At 45.5% G+C, this 22,181-nt stretch overlaps 1 protein-coding gene across 9 annotated transcripts in view; it reads right to left on the bottom strand.

Moving 5' to 3' along the window:
- Cadps (calcium-dependent secretion activator 1) overlaps positions 1–22,181 on the bottom strand; it is a 450,894-nt gene that overhangs the window by 232,883 nt on the left and 195,830 nt on the right. For all 9 annotated transcript variants that reach the window (XM_065428684.2, XM_065428681.2, XM_065428685.2 and 6 more), the window contains 2 exons: positions 21,747–21,810; positions 3,796–3,919 (listed from right to left, as the gene is read on the bottom strand). In XM_065428684.2, the coding sequence (XP_065284756.1) occupies positions 3,796–3,919; positions 21,747–21,810 (188 nt within the window). The remainder of the gene's footprint in view (positions 1–3,795; positions 3,920–21,746; positions 21,811–22,181) is intronic.

Here is a 22,181-nt window from a genome sequence, read left to right as displayed (position 1 = left end):
CAACCACTGATGCTACTCCGATGGAGAGACCCCACGAACCACAGGAACATCCTGCCCTCTCGGCCGTCGCTCTAAAGCTCCCGTGTTTCTGGCCTGCAGACCCTGTTCTTTGGTTTGCGCAAGTGGAAGCCCAATTTCCAACCAGGAGAATCGTGTCCCAAGATAAAAAATTTCATCACATTATTGCAGCTCTAATACCAAGCGAAGCAGCTGAGGTATGCGACATTTTCCTCACCCCTCCAACCAAGCAGCCGTACAACACGCTGAAACACGAGCTCAACCAGAGCACCGTCTGCTCCAAGCAAAAGTGCCTGCAACAGCTCCTAATGATACAAGACTTGGGCGACCACAAACCATCGCAGTTACTATGCGGCACATGTCAGCTTTTGGGGGAGAAGGTGTCGAAGATGGACGACTCCCTCCTCAGTCAACTGTTTCTGCAGCGCGTCCCTGCAAATGTGTTTATGGTTCTGGCAGCAGCGGGGGACTTGCCCCCTGATGAACTTGCTGCCCTTTGCAGACAGAGTGCTGGAGGTTGTAGCATTGGAGATTTCTGTTTTTGACAGCACAACAAAAGTGAGTGAAACGTCTCCCGTTTCAGTGATGGAGAATCCCATCACGGAATTGAAGTCATTTAAGGAAGAAGTCCAGTGGATTGCACAAACTCTTGAAGCATTGAAGAACCAAAGTGAAAGATGCCCGTGCTCCATCTCAAACAACCGCGTGTTGTCTCCCTCTTCTGACATTGCATGCATCTGCTGGTACAAACGTCACTTTGGAGAAAATACAAGCAAGTGTGTGGTGCCCTGCGCCCATCAGAAAAACATGCCGGCTGAGCACTGAAGGTGGCTGGTGCACCAGGCCCAACTGCACACCACTTCTCATCTGCTACCGGCTGCGTCAAGAAAGCTCATCACCAAACACCTGTCGAAATTTCCACTTACAAAAAAGTTTGCTTTTCAATAAATCAGCAAATGCCATCTAAAAATGATAACCCACCTACTTCATGGAAATTTCTGTCTCAAGTATCCGGCCAATGCAAATACCACTTATTTTATGTCATGGACAAAGTATAAAAAACCCTTTTCTTGGTGGACACAGGTGCCGAGGTCAGTGCGATTCCAGCAACGTGTGCAGATCGCCAAGGCCACCCCACATGCAATTTGCAAGCCGTGAATGCCACATGAATTGCAACATATTGGCATCAATCTCTAACGATGGACTTTGGGCTGTGCCGAACTTTTCATTAGATATTCATTGTGGCAGACGTGAAACACGCGATAGGAGCAGATTTTCTTCCCTACTTCAGATTTCTTGTCGACATGCTGAACTACTGGACATGAGATGCTACAATGCACTTGAGCATTCACGGCATCACATCCTGCATCATATAATGAGGGCAAGGCTCCTTCAACCGGAAGGACCGAATGTTCACTTCGAATTCACAGACTTATTGAAAGACTTTCCTTGCCTCACATCTCCTGTCAACACCACAGCTGTCACCGGTCAAGCACAGCATTACACATCCCATCGTGACTTCGAGACCCCCAGTGCATGCCCGTCTTTGCCGCCTGCTACCTGAGGGGCTGAACATTGCTTGATGAGAACTTGAGCATATGCTCCAACTCGGTATTGTGCGCCCATCCTCAAGCCCATGGTCATCCCCACTCCACTTCGTCCCGAAGTCTACTCCAGTCGACTGACGCCCATGCGGTGACTACCATTCCCTCAACAAGGTAACAGAGCCGGACTGCTATCCAGTCGCCCATTTTGGATGACTGTGGGAACCATAGAGTTTTCATACAAGGGTTGCTAGAGGGAACTCTGGCGCTAGTGTCTACGGGAGCTGCAATGGGAGCACTTGTACTGAGATGGGAATTATGGGAAGTACATGGATTTGCCTAAATTTCGTCCTCCTAGCTTCCTCCTAGCTTCAAACGGCTTTGTGACTTTGTAAACTTGTCATTTTCAACAATGTACTGTGTCATAAGTAATTAAATAAACATTATTAAAATTGTCTGATGGTAGGATATGAACACAGGACCTCTAGCACAGAGGCCGGATATTGAAACCATTAAGCCATGGACGCATGTATCGACAAGCGATGTGAAACACCCTAATTAATTTATTGTGGGCATGAAATGCCTTGAGACGCTTGGTGCATTTCGATTTGGCCCCCTTGACAAGCTCAATCGATGCAATTAGCAGTGACTGTGTGTGTTCGCGGCGTCTTCTGCACTTCGAACAGTATAGATTGCCCTGAAATTTATGACAATAAGATTTATATATAGCGTAATATACAAAGCCACAAGAACATCTGAATCCACAAGCACAAAGATCAGACAAATCCATGTACTTCCCATCACTCCCATGGTAGGACAACGACTGCAGTGCCAGAATTCGCTCTAGTATATTGTAGGAAACTCTATGGTGGGAACACTGCACGGAGCCACTGTGTTCTCCAAAATTGACCCCATCAAAGCTTATCACCAAATACCAGTGGAAGAGGCTGATATTTCCAAGACAGCAGTCCCGACACCCTTTGGTTTATTTGAGTACACCAGAATGTCCTTTGGATTGCATACTGCATCGCAGACTTTCTAGCAGTTTATCGATTAGGTGACCTGAGGTTTGGATTTCTGCTATGCATATGTCAAAGACATCCTGGTCGCTAGTACTTCGGTTGAAGAACATACCGCCCATTTGTGGCAATTATTCTCTCGCCTGCATGGACACAAAATTATGGTCAACCCAGACAAATGCCTCTTCAGAGCAGCAGAAATCAACTTTTTGGGACATCGCATCGTGTGTGATGGTATACAACCACTGAATGGCAAAATACAAGCTGTTCAAAACTTCCCTCTGCTGGTAAACAAGTGAAAACTTTGACAATTTCTTTGACTGGTTAACTTCCATCGCTGTTTCATATATGCTTGTGCAGGCACACTGAGGCTGTTAAAAGATCTCTCAACACCCAGACCAGGAAAAGCACCGTTGGAGTGGATGGATGAAGCTCACGCCGCCTTGAACACAATCAAGGATGATCTGGCGAGTGCAGCTCTTCTCACAAATCTGCAGCCTCACACTACGACCCACCTTATGCCAGACACTTCCATCAATGTTGTCAGTGCCATACTGCAGCAATAGATTGAGAATGAATGGAAGCCTCTTGCATTCTTTTCAAAAGTGCTCTGCCCTGCACAAACCTGGTACAGCATCTGCAGACATGGGTCACTCGCTATCTATAATGAAGTAAACCAATTTTTTCACTATAAGGAAGTGAAATATTTCTGCCAATTTTTGGAGGGCAGGTCTTTCTACACTTTCACTGATCACAAGCCACTAACCTACGCTTTCACATCCAAATCAGATGGATTGTCACCAAGAGAAATTTGACAACTGGCATTCATATCAGAACTCTGCACTTATATTCGTCATGTCACCAGTTCTGACAACGCCGCAGCTGATGTACGTTCACGTGCACAAATGAGCAACATAACTTTGCATTCAAATATGATCAACTTCGACTAAATGACATTGGAATAAAGGGATGACGAAGAACTCCGAGAGCTTTATCCTCCACAAGTTATTCACAGTTTTTGCTGCTGCATTCTTCCCCATGACTACAACGTGACAATATCGCAGCACTCTGTTTTCTCATGCTCTTAATTCTAGCTCATTCTATAATGCACAAAAAGAATATTACTTGTCTAATCATTGTGAGTGGCCCTAATAAAATGCAAGTGGTGATCTGGGACAAATGCACCAGGCCTCAGGACTTTGCCAGACACCCACCTTGTAGTTTGGCCTGCTCTGAGATGCGGGTATAGTTGACGAGGGCCGCATTCTCCAAGCACTTTTTAATGATGGCACGCACCTCCTCCGGAGGTGCTGGAGTCATCACGTCCTTCATCAACACCTGCATGAGTTAACCAGGTTCAGTAGTCAGACACATGTTGCCCACATGCAACATGACAGCGATAACTGCAGATTGCCATGCAAACAAAAGTAACAGCTGCCTGACTGGTGTTTGCATTTTTGCTGCTTTCATGTCTGAAAACATGGCCTACACAAGGTAATCCCTTGCTCATTCACCTAAATTTGATGCAGTGCATCCACATGAGTCGATAGCATGCAATGTTCAGTGACAGTGAGGAGGACAAGTGATAGAGGAATGGGGGCATGACATGCATGTATTTATCGTCATCATATTCTCTGCCTTCCACACAAACACATCCAGCTTTGAATCCACTTATACTACAACAGTAACAAAAAAGTCAAGTCTGGCTGTTTGTCACGAGTCACCGACAAAGCACATGTGAATATGTGAAAAAGACAATGATGCGAGTCGGCAAAACGGTGAGTGGACACATGATGCGAGAAGCACGTGTCCAAGAGAGAGAAAAATGAATAAAAAGAAGACAGAGGCAGAAGAACCTTCAGTAGCATGGAGGAGCATGGACGAGAAGCATGGCAGATGCATGTCCGGCTGTGCTCTGGAGACTGGAAGCAGCAGCTTCGAGGGCCACGAGTTGGAGCAGAGACGTCTGAGAGCTGGCCGGCAACAGGCCCAGCTCCTGAGGCCTAACGACATAGCCATGGCAGTGCTCCATGGCCCCGGTCCAGCTCCATGCTGCCATAACTGGCCTTTGTTATGGTTATGGCAGCCCCGTGCTGCCATAACCACCTGGCTACATCAGCGGCACAATGCCCAACCGACCCAAACAGCGTCCTGTGCCACGCGGGTCTCGGAATCCGAGGACCGCAACCCAGTCGCTCGCAATAGAGGTCGACGTCTATGCCGAGTCGGAATTAAGCAGGCCGACATCTTACTCTGGGTCAACATTCAGCACTACTATAACGGTCAGGACTGTTAGGGACTATCTGTCACTTGGCTCGTAAAACTAGGAACAGTATACAGATATTTGTTTTTCTTATGTATATAGCTAGTTTTGTGAATGTCTCTTGTGTGTTGCTGTTCATTTGTTTTGGGTTAGAATTGTTTCTTGGGATAAATGTTCTTCAACGTCTTTGCATTGTGTCCCTCTCCATTTCTGGAGTGCCAAAATTTGTGACAATGGGCCCCCATATGAAGTGCTTCTTGCACAAAAAACTGCTCACCACACGCCTCAGTTTGACACACCCAGTTCACAAGGAATGATCACAACACAACTCTGCATTCACTGTCCATATATCACCTCACGGCACCAAACGACCGATCTTCTATAACATATGACAGTAGTCTACTTGCCACACAAATAAACAATAATACAGCTTGAAAGCTTAACCTGAAAGTTTCACTGTGTCCCTGTTTGTCATCTACAATTTTTTTTCATCGGCCTTCCCAGAATTTTCTAGGTTGTTTGCCCCCCCCCCCCCCCCTCCCCCCAACAAAATTTGAAAACTCTTCACATCTTTATGGATGCCTGGCCAAAACACCTTTACTGTTAGGGTTGTTTGTCATAGTGCACTTGATTTCTCTGGGTCCAGTACTGCCATTCTCGTGATAATTTTTCACTACACTTTGCCGATGCCTGACCGGGGCAATTAGCTGCACTGGCAGAGTGCCTGTGCTGCTCAAACGTCTCCTGTAGAAGAGCCTTCTCCTTCATACTGTACTGTTGTTCACTTCCCTTCTCTTATTCGTGCCTGGCCAATTCTGTTAAATGCATACCACAGGGACTTGTCCTCTCTTCGCTGCTTAGCCAACTCTAAGGGTGGAAATCGTACGTTTGTGTGAATTAAAGTTGCATTAACTGCTTGCCTTTCTTTACTACTACTATCTGTGATGACTGTCCACACTGCAGCCGAAACCTCTGCCTTCAATGACTCTTTGGTGTTGTTATGCCCCGTTCAGTTACTTTCTCTGTTAAACTTGTATTTGTCATTTAAAAAGGGTTCGTCAACATCTCACATGCCAGGCACGTTTCCCGAGATGATGTCATACAAAGGTTGCTCAACACACATAGTGGTTATTATCCCTTAGTAGTAGGGTGTCTAGCACTATCTTAATTTTAGAGAGCCACCTCTTTATCCCATCTACTAGGATCACTAATGTTGTCTTTCCAGTTATTTCACCATTCTTAGCTAAGCTTCTCCTCACTAATACTGTACTTGTGCCTGTGTCACGAAGCACAGACACTCACTTGCCATTTATTTCTCTCTCTACGACTGGCATATTTTTATCTGCAGTAGAAGATTTGTGTTCTTGCTCTACTAGCAATCTCGGCGTCTCTGGTTTCTTCAACTAATTTTTCGCACCTTTCATTCGGAGCTATCAGTGCTATAACTGCCCTCTTCTGTTGCCTGTTCCACCAAATTCTCATGCCTGGAAGCTGCTCTCACCTGCACAGCAGTTGACCCAATGATGCCCGGTACAGTTACATAGGAAACAGTTCAGCTGGGGCACGGGCATGCTTCCCTGAGGTTCATATTTTGCGTCATGTAGTCTCTCTGGCTAAGTCCCCTTTCATTTTTTCTAGGTTTCTTAACCCTTTGACTGCCAATGACGTAATTATACGGCGCCGCAAACGAGTCCGAAAATGGTCGATGCCGTAAATATACAGCGCCGTCTCTACGTTTAAAAAGCGCGCCAATTGCATAACTTTTTCTTTTCTGTCATGTGCTGTCACTATGTGGGGATACAGGGAATTTTTTTTGCGCGTCTCCCTCTCTCGGTTTTCGCTGCATGGTTTGTTTTAGCCCTACTTTGCTCCCGTGTGTCTATATACCGCCCATGAAACAAAATCCAAATGACCGCTCACGCATTTGCGCGGGGGCGGGCGAGCGGCCGTTTGGATTTTGTTTCATGGGCGGTTTCGGCTTTTTTCGCTTGCAAAAGTGATGGCTATCTCGTTACTAATCGTTCAAAGGGCGGCCGCTTGTTTCTCACTCGTTTAGTGCTCACAAGGAGGAAGGATGCCGCCATGCATGCGTTTCGGTTTCTTTTATTTTTTTTTAAGACTCACGAAAACTAATTGCCCTAGCTGGTTGGCGATAAGATGAAGATTAGCAGAAGTTTGTCACATGTGTTGCTTTTTTTGATGGGCACACAACCAAACAGTTTTCTTGAGTGCGCGCACCTATGCAGTTCTATTACGCTATGGACCTACGTATAAGTTTGAGAACAGGAACATTTGAGACTTGCGAAATAGTCTTGTGTGCGGATTTTCGAAGCCTTGAACTATGTGCATAAGAATGCATAAAAATTTTCAATTCTGATAAGTTTATTTCCTTTTTTATTGTTGCTATTCACGAATGAAGAGTGCATATATACCAACGCAAAAGATTTTTTTCTCACTTTATGGTCACCCTAGAAAAATTACGGTAAATTTTTTTCGAAATAAGTCCATAAGAAGAATTGGAATCTGCAATAAAAAAAAATCGACTCTGGGCAGTCGCATATGGCGAAAAAAATCGACCCTCAAAGGGTTAACCCCTGTGCCTACAAAAACTGATCAGCTTGTTCTGCTATATCGTTGAGTGAACCCAGCTTTCTTTCCCTTAGGAAAACACACAGATTAGGGCTACAGCAAGCCGGGAATTGCTCACTAACCATGCAATTGCAAACCCCCTCATAAGTTTTTGCAATATCAGCCATTTCCATCTACCGGTCAAAATAACTTCATAGGTGGCACGCAAATTGTTTTCCCGTTTCTGCGTCTTCTGGCTTGCAGTTTTGGAAGCTTTGCAACAGTGCCCTGTCATAATTTAGGGAGTCGTAGGCAGTCATCCTCCCAAAGACACTCAGTGCCTTACCCACTAGGCTGTGGCCCATTCGCTCCAATCCCAGCCTTGTCCGAGGGCTATCCTTTTGAAACGGTGCAAGTATGCATCCAAGTCGTCACACTTTTCATCCAAAGGTGTCATGAATATTCGCGGACAGATTTTGCTGGCTTTTGGAAATTGCGAGCCGGCGGACGCCACACTCTCGACATCACGGTGACACTCTGTTGCTGGTACCAATCCCAGTTTAAGTTCAAAAACTCTTTTTCCCTAGCATGCACTTCCCAAGCTTCAGCATGTTCGGCCCCTTCCTCCTTTTGGAAGATATCCCTCTGTTGTTCAATAAATTTCAGGGCTTTGTCCTTCGAAAAACTTAACCCCTTCACTAAGGCTGGCGTACTGTCCCACTCCATTTCCAGATTACAAAAATTTGTGATGGGGCAGAAAAAAACAAATCGTAGCAGGCTTGTGAACTGTCACAAATTTCAGCACTCCAGAAATGAATAGAGACACAAAGCACACATGTTAAAGAATGTTTACCCCAAGAAACAATCTAACCCCAACCTTTTGAACAGTCCGCTAAACTCTCACAGCATAAACCCTATACACACGAGACATCCACAAAGCTAGCTATATACATAAGAAAAACAAACTACACTATAACCTCACTGATGTGTTCCCGTTACACAAGTTTTCCCAGCACCAACTTCGCAATCGCAAACATGAAAATGACTCAATAGAGTTACGCTTATTTTTTGTCGGTTCATATGTTCCTGGAAAACACAATTTTTTGGAACCAATGTTCAGTACGTCACCAAACTACGATCGTATGATACGTTTTCCGGTTACTAGATCCCATGCAAGAAAATGCATGAGGTGCGCGCAATCGAGAACAATATTTATATATCTGGCCCCAAGGGCAGTTTCATCACACTACTCGCCCGCTTGTCTCACATGAAAATGCCAGCGTGCACTCAGTTTCTCATTTCGGTACCAGCAAATCTTCTGTGGGGTTGTCGCATGCGGCATTCACCACTATCACCGCCAAACCTATTGCGATAAGCATCTTCATCTATCTGTTTTACAGTACATGGTTCATAGTGCCATTGGCAGCGTACTGCATGCTTTTAGTGGGTGATAATTCAAATGTGCTGCCGTTCCCTGCTGTCGGCAGGGCAATGTGGGTAATCACGTTTTGCTTCGGCGGCATCCGGTGTTGCCCACCAGCTCGATTTCGTTTGGGTTTTCTGCTGGCCTCTTAAAACACCACACAATATGAAAACAGCGAAACACGTTTCGGGGTGCCGGAGTACCACAAGCTCTACGCACATTGGCATCTCATGCTGCAACGATCTACACAACGCTTCGCATTACATAGATGTCGACAATACTTGAGTCTGTCAATTTTTTTAGTTACTTTGGATCGTACGTTTTCCCGGTTAGTGTATCTTTTCTTATGTTTCTTTTCCGAAATGTATGAACAACGTTCTACTGTAGATATTATATTGTCGGTATACTGTTCCTAACTTGACTGGCCAGTGACATATAGTCCCCAAGAATTGAGTGTTCTGACCATCATAGTAGTGGTAAATTTTGGTCCAGCATGGCATAAGACGTTGGCCTGCTTAATTTCGACTCGGCGTAGACGTCAACCTCTGTTGTGAGCGACAGGGTTGTGGTCCTTCTCCGAGACTCGCGTGGCACAGAACACACTCTGGGCAGGTTGGGAATTGTGCCGCTGACATGGCCAGGTGATTGCCTCTGTGGCACTGGACAGTGGCCTGTTACGTCAGCATGAGGCTGAACCAAGGCCGTGGAGCACTGCCATGTAGATGTTGTCGAGGCTCAGGAGCTGGAGCTGTCGCCGGCCAACTCTCAGACATCCCCTCTCCGGCCTGTGGTCCTCGAAGCTGCTGCTCCCTGTCTCCAGAGTACAGCTGGTGATGCATCTGCCCTGCTCCTCGTCCACGTCAGGTATGCCAGCTCCTTCGTCTCCTCTTTATTCATTTTTCCGGTCGCACTTGACGTGCTTCTCACATCAAGTGTCCACTTTCCGTTTTGCTGACCACCGTCGTCGTCTTGTTCACATATTCGCACGTGCTTTCCTAGTGACTCACGACTTGTTATAACCAATCTATATAAAAAGTGGAACATGACTGGGCACAAACATTGGACACAAGTGGCGACTTGTAAGTACAGTTAATTTAATTTAATTATACTCCAACAGAGACCCACTCGAAAAAAATTTGCAGATCTCACACATATATATGAGAATCAATGAAAAGCAGAGCTTTTCTTTATGTTAAATTATATGTTCACTTCTTAACTTTTATGTAGCTCCATGCACACTCTGGCCTTTACACTTGTTTCTCCCCACCCGGCTGCTTCTTTGCAGCCGACTTGTTCCCTTCTTGTTCAGTTTGTTTATGTGGTCTACACGCACCCACTGGTGCATGCCCCTTCTGGGACAAAAACGGTCAAACACACAGTGGCCCAAGTTGTACACTTGGCAAGAAGAGCGCCGGGGCCTACAAAGTTGAGCAAGAGGCACACAAAGCTTCACTTTAAAGAAAGAAGATCCTCACAAAATCAATATAATATATAAAAAATAGCCCTAATGCATGCAGCAACCAGGCTACTAAAGTACACACAATGTGGGAGCGTGGCAAAAAAAGAAAAATGTTTATTCAGCACATTGTCCATGATTCCTTCAGAATAATTAGTACAGCTCAGGGGTGTGTCTTCAGACTTGGCTGTGTTGCCACCCTTTGGTTCCCCTCTGTAGAGCGGAGTGCCTACACAATTCATCCTAGCTGGGAATTACTTCTTTCCTTGGCGACCACTTCCCTGGCTGATGTGAGGGAAAGGATGCTCGTGCAGCCCAGCCAACACAATGCAGGTGTTCCTTCTGCACTGTGTTCTCACATGTTCCATCGTACCATAAAACTTCGTTAATTTGACCCTCGTTAATTAAGAAAAATTGATAATTCGGACTCGTTCTTTGCTCCAAGCAGGCACATGCATTATTTAATGCCATCAAACCTGTTACAACGTGGCCGAGCAGTTCCGAGAGGAGGACCAACTCTGCGGGTCGCCGTCAACGGTTATGCCCAAGGAATAGGAACCCATGACATGAACTACAGCACGACCGTACACTTGGGATCGCACTTGAAAACGGACCCCGTGTTTCTTTTTTCTTTTTTTTTCTCCGCCTTTACAGGGTGGCCCAGGTGGTGCCAAGCAGCGGCCGGCCATCTAAAACGAAACCGTAACAGTCCTCCTGCCCCCCTGATATCATTCAAGAAAAGCATTATGCAGAGTAGCGCTGCACTGGCCTGTGGCTCATGGTGCTTCTTCGCAAGTGAGGCATGCTGCATGCTGAGTTGGGACTGTTCGCAGCAGTCTCTTTCTGTGCCACCAGTCACGTCCACGGCTGGCTCCGAGATTGCAGAAACAGCCAGATGAGTATCACACACAGTTGTTGAGCGGTCATCGATGCCAGTAAATAAATGGAAATTCATAACCTATTTTGATAACATTAAATACACTAAAATTATTGAAGATGCAGACTGGTTGTCAGTTCTTGAAGCTCTAGATCCTGATGTTGTGATGACCAAACTCACCCACATTATTAATACTGCCATGAGATCACGCACTACCATGCTGTCTTCAAAGCAAAGTAATCCTGCTCCGCTTCACCCCTGGCTATCAAATTCTCTGTTATGTTGTTTAAGAAAAAAGGACAACCTCTACAAAAAAACAAAAGTGCCAGCATTTCAACACGTGCCTTAAACCACAATATAAGCATTATTCAAACACTTTACCCACACTTCTTAAAAATGCAAAACGCAGTTATGCAAATTCAACAAGGCGGTAATAATACTAGAAGAAAATGGCAGTTGGTAAATTAGTTCTTAAATGGTTCTGATTCATATGACTAGTGTTTATGCACTTTAGCTCTTGCTCTCCTTCTGTCCCTATGATGTTCAGGAAGCATGTTTTTTGGTATTGGGGTTATCCTTAAATTTCTGTGGCATATTGGTGGAAGTTTACATATGGAGGTGTGTGTGGATCCATATCGGATCCTCAGATCCTCCAGTATGTGTCTTCCTATTTCAGTTTTGGATAGCCTCTCCAGCTGGGCTAGATTGTGTGCCTCGGCCAGCTCCTCTAGGGTATTGTGGATTCCCAATTCTAGGAGCTTCTCAATAGTCATGTATCTAGGGAGGTGAAGGGCTGATTTATCTGATTGTCTAATTAGGCAGTCGATTTTCTTCTTTTCAGCCGTGCAGGTAAGGAAGGGTATATATACTATCCGGCTCAGGACGAAGGCTTGGACAAGCTGCCTGAGATCTGCTTCTTCGTGTCTTTACGTATGTTTGCCACTTGCTTAATTAGCCTGTTTGTTATGGCTAACACACCATATGATTTTGTTCAGGGTGACTGCATTCTTTCCGTTGTTTTGTACGTGCATACCCAAGATTCTAAGAGCCTGCACTTCTTGTATGTATGTGCCATCTACCATCACCTTTATGTCCGGATAAGACGTTTTTGCTTGTAGTTGAGTCCTTGTAATCAGAAGTTCTGACTTTTGGGGGGAGCATGAGAGATCTATTTGATTTGCATGATATGACACTCGGTCTACTCCTGCTTGTAGTGTTTCCTCTATGTTACTATCATTTCTGGTATCAGCCCAGAGCATATCTTCAGCGTATAGTGAGTGTCTTAAACCAGAGATTGTGCTAAGTGCGGTAGCTAGCAGTATAAGATAGATGTCAAACAGGAAAGGGGATAGTGTTGATCCCTGTGGGGTTCCTTTGCTGCCAAGTTGCAATGTAGAAGATGCGATGGAGCCTAACTGGACTTTGGCAGTCCTGTCCGAAAGGAAGGCTTTTTTTACATAGTCGTAAGTTTTGTGTGATTTCCTCCAATGCAAACATAATTCCTTCATTCTTAATCTAGTCAAAGGCTTCTGTTAGATCTAGGGCTAGGACAGCTCTAGTTCTTTTACTGTGAATAGGGTGCAAAACGTGTTCTGAGAGTCTTAGCATGACATCTTGTGTTGATAGATTTGCTCTAAAGCCTATCATAGTGTGCAGGAAGTAGTTCCTGTCATCCATGTGGCTCTGCAGCCTGCTCAGAATTACATGCTCTAACACTTTTCTTAAGCAGGAGGTGAAAGATATGGGCCTGAGGTTCTGCAAGTCAAGCTTCTTTCGCGGTTTCAGTATGAAGACTATCTTTGGTGCCTCCACGATAAGGGGAGTTCCCCTTTTTCTCAACATTTATTAAAGTATTTAGTAATGGCTTTGGCTGAGCTATCATCTAAGTTTTTTAGTGATTTGTTTGTAACCCTGTCCGTGCCTGGAGCAGAGGAGGTCACGAGTCTTTGAAGCACAGCTCGCACTTCTGACTCTTGGATCTCCTTGTCCAGTTTGTGGTTCAGGGTTCCTGAGTAGCTTGGCAGAGAGACTTGGATGTGTCTACGTATCCCTGTCCGAGTTCCTCGACGACTTGTTTATCTGTGAGTGCTTGGTTATGCACTAGTCTAATGATGTTTTTACCGTGCGCTATGTTGCTGTTCTCCGGATCCAGCAGATGTCTGAGGATGTGCCAAGTATCCCTGAGGCCAAGTTTGCCACTCATTTGGTAGCAGACTTGGCCCATTGTTGCCTGGCAAGCTGTTGTGCATAATCTTTTCTCTCTTTAGATAGCTTTGCAATTTTAATGCGCAACGGCCGATTTAGTTTCTGCATTTGCCACCTTCTCTGCAGACCTGTTGTTTGCTTCCCACATATGCAGCAGCCGACTGAACAAAACGAATAACATTGACTACATTGACCAGGTTTTTTTATCTAATTGATTGACAAGAGGCGAGGTGCACGCTCAAGTGGAGTGGATTTCAATGGGGCCAAGCCAACACACTGAAAATGGATAACCGGATGAAGAGGGAGTTGCTGGCTTCTGCAATTAGTCCGCTTTCCCTTACTTAGCTTGCGGTGGCTTGTCTAAAATCGCAGCAGCATGCAACGGACAGTTAAAGATGCTACTAAAACGGATCCTCAGCAAAGAAGAGTTGGCAGAGCAATGTCGTATACGTGCCGAAAGGGCTCAATAACGCTATACGGCTGCACACAAAGTTTAGTTACGCACAAATAAACCCATTCTCTCCAGCAGGTGCAGTAGCAGTGTATGATGAACCTCCCTAATTTTAGTGCCTCAGGTAATCCGGCAACTTCAAGCGGTGTGCCGGATGAGCGGGAGCGTAAACGTGAGCGACCAGATTGGTGGTGCCAGCAGGGGGTGCAAAGATCAACCACATAAATAGAGAACCAATTACTATATTCTTCTGAGCTGGGGTGTAAATTTTAGACAGCGGCGTAATCGTGTTCACAATTACGCTGCTGCTGAAAGCTTCTACCATTAGCGAAGCAGAATATAGTAGGTTACTGCAATTTTGGCTCTGCGTTTGTCTGATTGAGCTCTACACCACCAGGCAGCTGCACCACTCTGGCCACTCTCATTTATGCCCCCGACGGTCCGGCAATATGCCAAAACTGACCCTGTTTGCCCGAGTAGCGGACAAGCTAAAACTCTCAAGTTTGCCGCCATCTGCCGGCAGAATCTTACCATGACGTAGAAAACGTCATCATGTGATACCGATTGCGAATTGTTCGATGTCTCCAGTGGCTCATCCCATTCAGCCACCATTGTTTTCGTGTAGCAAGTGCTTAATGTGAGCGCCTTAGCTGCAAAACAACTTTGCATGCAGGCCAACAAAGGTACTTAGCAAGTCAACATATGGCACTGTCCACTCTCATCAGAGCGTGTGCAAGTGGCACCATGGACGACGAACGTGAAGAGGCCACTCGCGTATATGGGAGCTGTTATGAAATTTACCTAGTAATCTAAAACTCGAAGCACTCACACATCTCGTGTACATTTATGTTTACTGAGGCAAGCGTGATTGCATGCACCTATCTCTTGCACACCTATCTCTGGCCGAGGGGTAGGATTTCAATTTGAGTTGATTGCCATGTGTGATTCACGGCAATGCTTCGCCCTAGTTTTCAGCACGTAATTAAAATGGCGACACATACGATGCTTTGATATTGGTTATTAAGGTTATTAAGGTTATTATTATTAGGTTATTTAGGTTATTATTAGGTTATTTAGGTTATTTAGGTTATTAGTTATTTAGGTTATTATTAAGGTTATTATTAAGTCCACATGACCTTCAATAAAGGTAGCCATATGCACTCTTGGCGCAACAACAATACTGTTTGCAGTATTCGCCGGGCCAGTGCGGCATGCCACTTTTGCCAGAATTATCGCAGGACGATGATTTATCACCAGTATATTTCAATAAGTGGAACTTTAACCGATTATATTTTTTGTGTCCTCAATCCATGCTTCATTATGCAAAAAAGGTGATGGCGTACAGACAGAACACAAGAGAAGTGGACAACACGAACGCCACTTCCACTTCTCTTCTCTTGTGTCCTGTCTCCACGCCATCACCTTTCTTGCATAATGAATCCTTACCAACTAGCTCAGCTTTCTGTCGTTCTAATCCATGGTTCCACTATATGCGCTTCTCTGTGCAGGGTATTTTCACTTATGTGCATGCATCAAGGGTGCAATCGGAGATCGTTGTTCGGCGCATTTGTTCAGTTACTGGTGCACGCGATTGGCCGACTCCGTGCCGACGTCGCTGCCGCGGAGCACGGCCACATTTTTTGGTGACGTCAAAATGACAGTAAAACTTTGATTTGGGCGAGTCAGTTCATGGATATTCAAAAGGCGCAGCACGACTGGGACGGAGACAAAGAACACACACGAAACACAAAATGATGACATGCTCCTGTAAGTCATCTGGCAACCGAGTACGTCGTCTGCTAGGCGCCGAGTGCGATGGGAGTTGGGAAGTTTGGAGTGATCATACGCTCGTTACAAGACCGGCTTCACGTGGCTTGTCTGGTGTATTGGACTGGATCCAAACGGCGGCTTCGGTGGCAAAATGGCACGTTCAGATCCAATCCATAGTTTAATTCGAGAAAATGGCACTTCCGATGGGAACTTCGGTTGTTGCATTGGCATTGCTTGAGCAGGAACAAGAGCAGTGGAGGTGTGAAACGCGTTTGAAGAAATGGCAGAAAGCAAATTCCGGCGTCGCTTCCGTTTCTTGAAATAAATAGTGTGTTTGGTTGTGCGGCGAACTCGACCCCATCATCGGATGCTTGTGAGCCACTGGAATGTTGTTGTTGCCTCTTGAAAAGTGCCCCACTGTTCCCGTTATTTCTTTTTCCTTTTATTTTTTTCTCGCTGCACGCAACACCACCTAGGGATGACGCAGAGAAACTAATAGTTATAAATTGTAGTAGTCACACATATTACCATTTGAAAACGTGTTTATACTTGAGAAGAAAAAAATACATTTTTTAGATAAAGAAATCATTCATTGGAAGATGAGAAACATTTCATTTTGTAGTATACTGCTTGCAATCAGACAAGAAACGAGGGAAGTAAACTTCCGGGGAGTTCACCGCTTGCCGATTGGCTGCTCTCTCTGCCTCGTTCTTATAAATTTTGCATACTGCCACGTTGTGACGTTGCAGCAACCGAACAGAACACGTATTGAACAAAGATCACTGATTGTGCCCCAAGTGAGCACGCTGCAAGCCCATTGTGTATCCCTTGCTCCCAACTCTTAATTACGATCACCATATTTCGGTTTCTGTGACTCTGCCAATCTCCTGCATCAACCAATTCGTTGACCAGCAGGTTAGAACATCACGACTACTAGCAGAAGGACAGGCAGTGTGTGAAGCCGATCACATTCGAATATGCAGCGTAAACGAACAGCATGAGGACCAATTCCACCTAATTGCCTAATTAGTCTTATTTAATTAATCAACTTCTAAAATATCTTAATTCGATTAAAAGTGTCAATGAGAAAATTGTAGAGCAACATGAAAAACTGCCAATACAGCTTTCTGTAGCTCAATACGTGCTACATAAAAGCTTTTCCGAGTGCGAAAGAAGCCCGCGAATACAGTCGAACCTGACTATATCGAACCCGTTTACATCGAATTATTCTATATATTAAACAATTTCTGAACACAGTATAGTTACAATGAGTATACATAGCAAAAATTACGCTTACATCAAACAAAAATAGCGGCGACTCCTGAACGTCAAGCGGCCGAAAAGTGCCTCCAGAAGTTGGCTTTCCCTCGCGGTGGCGGAGAAATTTGACGGCGCAGCTCTATCCAACTGCTCTCCCTACCGTGACCGCGCTGCCTCGGACGAGCCATCGACACCCCCCTGCAAAAAGTGATCCTGGCCCATCCACAGCGCTTGCTCAGACGGCCAATCCATAGAGAAAAAATCGCCAATCAGAGACTGTTGTGCCCTCGACGTACAAAGTGGTGAAAGTGCGAGCTGTCTCGCTGCTTTTCTGGTTCATTGTGTGTGCGCCTTGTGGGCCTTCTCCCGCAGTGTAGCCGTGATGGAAGGGCAGAATTGGCCTTTCTTCGTGAAGCTCGAAATCATAAATCGGGTCTAACACGCTGAGAAGTCGGATGTCCCCGCAGCGTGCAAGATTCCGAGGAGCACTCTCAGCACGATCTTGAAGAATAAGGGGGAGATTAGGGCTAAAGTGGCCAAACTCGCAACGCGGTACCCGTGGCGCTCGACGCGTACACACAGCCGTGTACGAGTGGCTCATCTGAAATCGCTTCAGCTGTGTCAGCTTCCATGTGCTCGGTGATGACTGTAAATTTCAATGAATGCAACGGAGCCGTTGCGGGTGTTGCTGAAGTTTGGAGCGAGCTGTCAGAATTTCCAGAAGCTCTTGAATCAACGATGGACGAGTTTGTGAGTGCAAATGATGATCTCACGACCATAGGAGACCACCTGTCAACCTGTCCAGCAGACCACCTGTCTACTCAACCACTTCCACCTGCGATTCGTCATCCCTTACCATCACTGGTATGCCGACGGAACAACGCAAAGACCCTTGGATCGCTTCGCTGCTTGACCATATATCTCGACGTTTGTCTGGCTCGCCCTCATGCACCCTTCGTCATAAAGCTCCACACTTTACCGTTCACTAAGGCTTGTGGTACCATCGCAACTACTCAACCAATGGCCGCAGGTGGCTCCTTGTTATTTCTCGTCATCTACGCTCAGACATTTGCAGTATTTTCCACGATGACCCCCAATGTGGCCAAACTGGCACATTCAGGGCATACCCCCTTCTTCGCCTACGGTACTACTGGCGTGGCATGCATCCCTACGTTCGCCAGTATGTTCGGTTGTGCCCTGTGTGTCAGCACCACAAGACACCTCCTCACAGCACCGCCTGTCCTCTACAGCCATTGCCTTGCCCTGCCTGACCGCTCGAGCATGTTGGAGTCTATGTTTACGGTCCCCTTCCGAACACTCCTGATGGCAACCGGTGGGTTGCCGACCACCTCACCCGGTACACTGAAAGATCGGCGCTGCCAACCCCCACAGCGAAAGACGTTGCTTACTTCCTCTTTCATCACGTCATTCTGGCACATGGTCAACCACATAAATTGCTTATTGATCGTGGCCGTGTGCTTCTCTCAAACTTCATCGAATCCCTTCTAAAGGAATATCAGATTGTACATCGCACCGCCTCAGCCTACCATCCTCAAACTAATGGCATGCCGGAATGTATCAATCGTACCCTTGCCAACATGCTGGCGACGTACATGTCCGAAGCTCACCCGAATTGGGAACGAGTACTTCAACCTACGCTTACAACTCTGCCAATCAAGCTACCACTGGTTTCTCACCTTTCTTTCTTCCCTATGGACGTGAACCATCACACTGCATAGACACAATTCTGCCATACCGACCTGACGTTTCTGAAGCGAAACCTATTTCTGAAGCGGCTGCTTATGCCAAAGAATACCATTAAGTAGTATGTTCGTTTAGCATGCAAGACCTGTGTCGTCAAAAATCTCGCCATGGCGCCTCTGCATCTATTGCCCACTATTTCCTCGGACTATGGGTTCCATCCACCTCACGGCCTTTCTACCAAGCTCTTGTCCAAATACCATGGTTCTTACAGAGTCCTAGAGCAAACATCGCTCGTGAACTATGTCATCGAGCCGGTTGAGCCAGCTCCCAACAATTGTTTCCGAGGGCGCGAAACAGTTCATGCCGCAAAGGTTAAACCATGCTACGACCCGCCTGTGCTGTCTTCTGCCCAGGTCGCCAGGTTGGCTCCTTTCTACCCGGGGAGTGTTGTACTGGAGCACTTTGGTACCAGTTCTGTGCCAGCACAGAGAAAGAAGGCGACGTTCGTGTGTGTCTCGCTCTGTCGGTTTTTTGGGCTGTGGCTGAGTGTGTTAGTGGCCTTTTTACAGACGCAGTGCCCTGCTGAGACGAACACGCCTGTTGCTGCGCACACACATACACACAGAGGGAGCGAGGCAGCTCATTGTGCTGACCCCCCCCTCAGAAAATGACAAGTGTGCGCCTATCACTCCCAGTGCGCATTGCTATGGCATTGCTCGAGGTCGCTGGTTCAATCCCAACCACGGCAGCCCCATTACGATAGAAGCAAAATACAAAAACTCTTGCTTACTTAGGTTTAGGTGGACATTAAAGAGCCCCAAGAGGTCAAAACTAATCCATAGTCTGTAACTACAGCATGTTTCAGAATCCAATTGTAGTTTTGGCACGTACAGTACCATAATTCAAGTAAAGTTTAACACTTCTGCCACCATGTGACGTGCCGTGTAAGGCAATTACAATACTAAACGTCTCGGAGGTTATGAACAATGGCGCACAACAATGCCTCAAGCAAACATGTCTCGCTGTGTGTTCTGTGTACTGCGCAGTGGTGCACAAACGGTAACATTTACCATCAACTCACCACTCTTGTATTGCATTAAACGTTGAAGAAATTAAACACTCACTGTCAGCATCACTGTTAATTATCATTAATCAAACCAAACAGCACAGAAAGCTTCACTTACATCGATGTCCACAGTGCGTTGGATCCGCATAATATTTTTTCAAGATTGTCATTGCCTGAAGTTGACACTCGTGTTACATTTTAATAATAGCTAAATTGACCATTTTATAAACATATCCCACAGTTTTTAGCACTATGTTGGCAACCTGTACTTTTACTATGATGATGTCCACTGTTACATTGTGCAGCCCATCATGGATTATCAAGTAGTCCAGGGTTCAATTCTGGAGATTGTTATTTTCCTTGACATCAATGGCACCGATTTGTTTTCATAAAGTGATGTAATCTTCATGTTTTGCCTCAGAAATTGTAATGGAAGCAATGGAACTAATGTTCTTGATACAGCATAACAGTTTTTCTCCTCAGTAAAATTAAAAGAGCTATACCCGCGGACAACTTTCTGTGGCAACGAAAGGAAAGCTACAGAGGGAAAGCGATCCACAAGTGAGAGTGCTTCTGAAAAGAGCTCCGTGTTTTCATCCAAATTAGTTTAAGCTGGGGAAGAGAAAACATGAACTCCTTATTAGCAACAATTAAATAAGTAAAATACACCACTGAATGTGAAAGTTTACTTATTTTGCAGCTTTTCCTTTTCGCATCTGGGCAAGCGCAAAACCATCGCATGTGAAGCTGCGTCGATTCACCGTCTGTTCCGAGCAACCAAAAGCACTATCAAACGCTGGCGGACAACTTGGCACTGTAATACACATGCAGGAGCCACGTGCCCACAGCTTTCCCTTCTGGCCATAGAAAGTTGTCCATGAGCATAGCTCAAAGCACATGGTTATCTTATTGAAAACGCCTCTTACTTCCCATATCTGCAGCGTACAAGCTATCGTCTGCTTTATTAGCCAGGATGCATGTCAACAAGAAACGTAAGGAGCCATTGTAGGTCAGCCCCATCATTCTTGTTTTATACTTTGAGAGAGCATACGTGACCGATAAGTGTTGTTGAGTGCATGTTCAATGCCAAGTTATTGCTACAGTATCTTGTGAAACGCAAGCGACTAAGCTTTACTATGTTGGCTGAGAAGTGGTCGAAAATTACAGATAGCAATGCATGCACCAAAGAGAACCACTTGCACAACGCAAACGATGGCATTGCCATCTCTCATAGTGAGCAAATAACAGTGCAAAAACACGAGGACAAGACATGTAGGTGACACACACATGCACTAACTTACAATATTTCAAAACTGTATGAAATACGTAGCATACACATGGCACAAAAATAAAGAAACATACAATGTGACGAGCACGTGTTCGCCACCTGCTCATCATTACTCTAAACATACACACCCAATAATCATTTCTCATATTCAGTCAGTACCATGGGTGCCATGCTTGCACATGCATCATCCAGTTTATCTACTTTGGTATTTCCGACTATTAATTTTGTCATCTTGTCAGAGGATTGGCTAAGCACTGAAGTGCTGTCAAAATGTGGTATGCACCTACAATCTTGGCGAAATTCCTTGCAAAACATTTACTCTGTTCCCAGTTGAGCAGGCGCCCCCATAGAAAACAGTGATGGCAGATGTACAAGTGCACAGTTAGCCCATACCACTTGGCAGGTCACTCCACAGAGCATGTGATTAAGTGGCCATGGTACCACCTTTGCAATCAGGGCAGATTGTTATGAAATAGATTGTAATGTTTCTTTACTGAAGTATAGAAAATCAGTCCTCATGCCATCATAATATTGTCCTGGCTGTCGTCATCATCTGGCTGCTGCTTTCACAAACACGCTCACACCACACACACAATGCTCGCCTTACACAAACACATTTGTCTGCAAATGATCTGCAGAACATCCAAACAACGCAGAACAGCCAGCTACCTGCAAAATGCTGGTTGCAGTCCATTGTGCCTGTGCTACTGAATATATAAATATCACGAAAGTATAGCTGCTAGAAAGAAAATTTTTTTGAGAGATTTAGCACACTCAAAGTCGGAAGCCATGCTATGCCATCCTATGCAGGCTGAATGTGCATATTTCACTCACCCTTTCTAGCAGGGACAGAGTAGCCTTGAGGGCACCCTCCGGCCTCCCAAATGGGAAACAGTACCTGCACACAGCACTCGATATAGCAACCTGGCTCAGCCTGGAGAAAGATATCAGCTACACCCACACATTCAAATGGCCTTCAATGTGCACCTCACATGGCTTTGTCAAGATAGAACCAAAGTTGGCAGCATCTTTACAAGCTTCATGGCATTTAATTCTTGCATAATACTGATGAAATCAAGTAATAAATCTCTCTGTATCTTATGGCCTAATCTTGAAATTTGCTTTTCTTTGTGAATGCTTATGCTACTTATGTGAGAGCGGATGCAATAATTATGGTAAAACAATGTAGAGTGCAAAAAACACACCCACACACATGCACACAGCCACACACATGCGGTCACACCAAAAAATACCCCACACACAGGCACT

Source organism: Dermacentor albipictus, chromosome 6, assembly GCF_038994185.2.
Source record: "Dermacentor albipictus isolate Rhodes 1998 colony chromosome 6, USDA_Dalb.pri_finalv2, whole genome shotgun sequence".
NCBI lineage: Eukaryota > Metazoa > Arthropoda > Arachnida > Ixodida > Ixodidae > Dermacentor > Dermacentor albipictus.
Note: the sequence above shows the minus strand (reverse complement) of the source record. Positions and strands in the feature narration are given on the sequence as shown.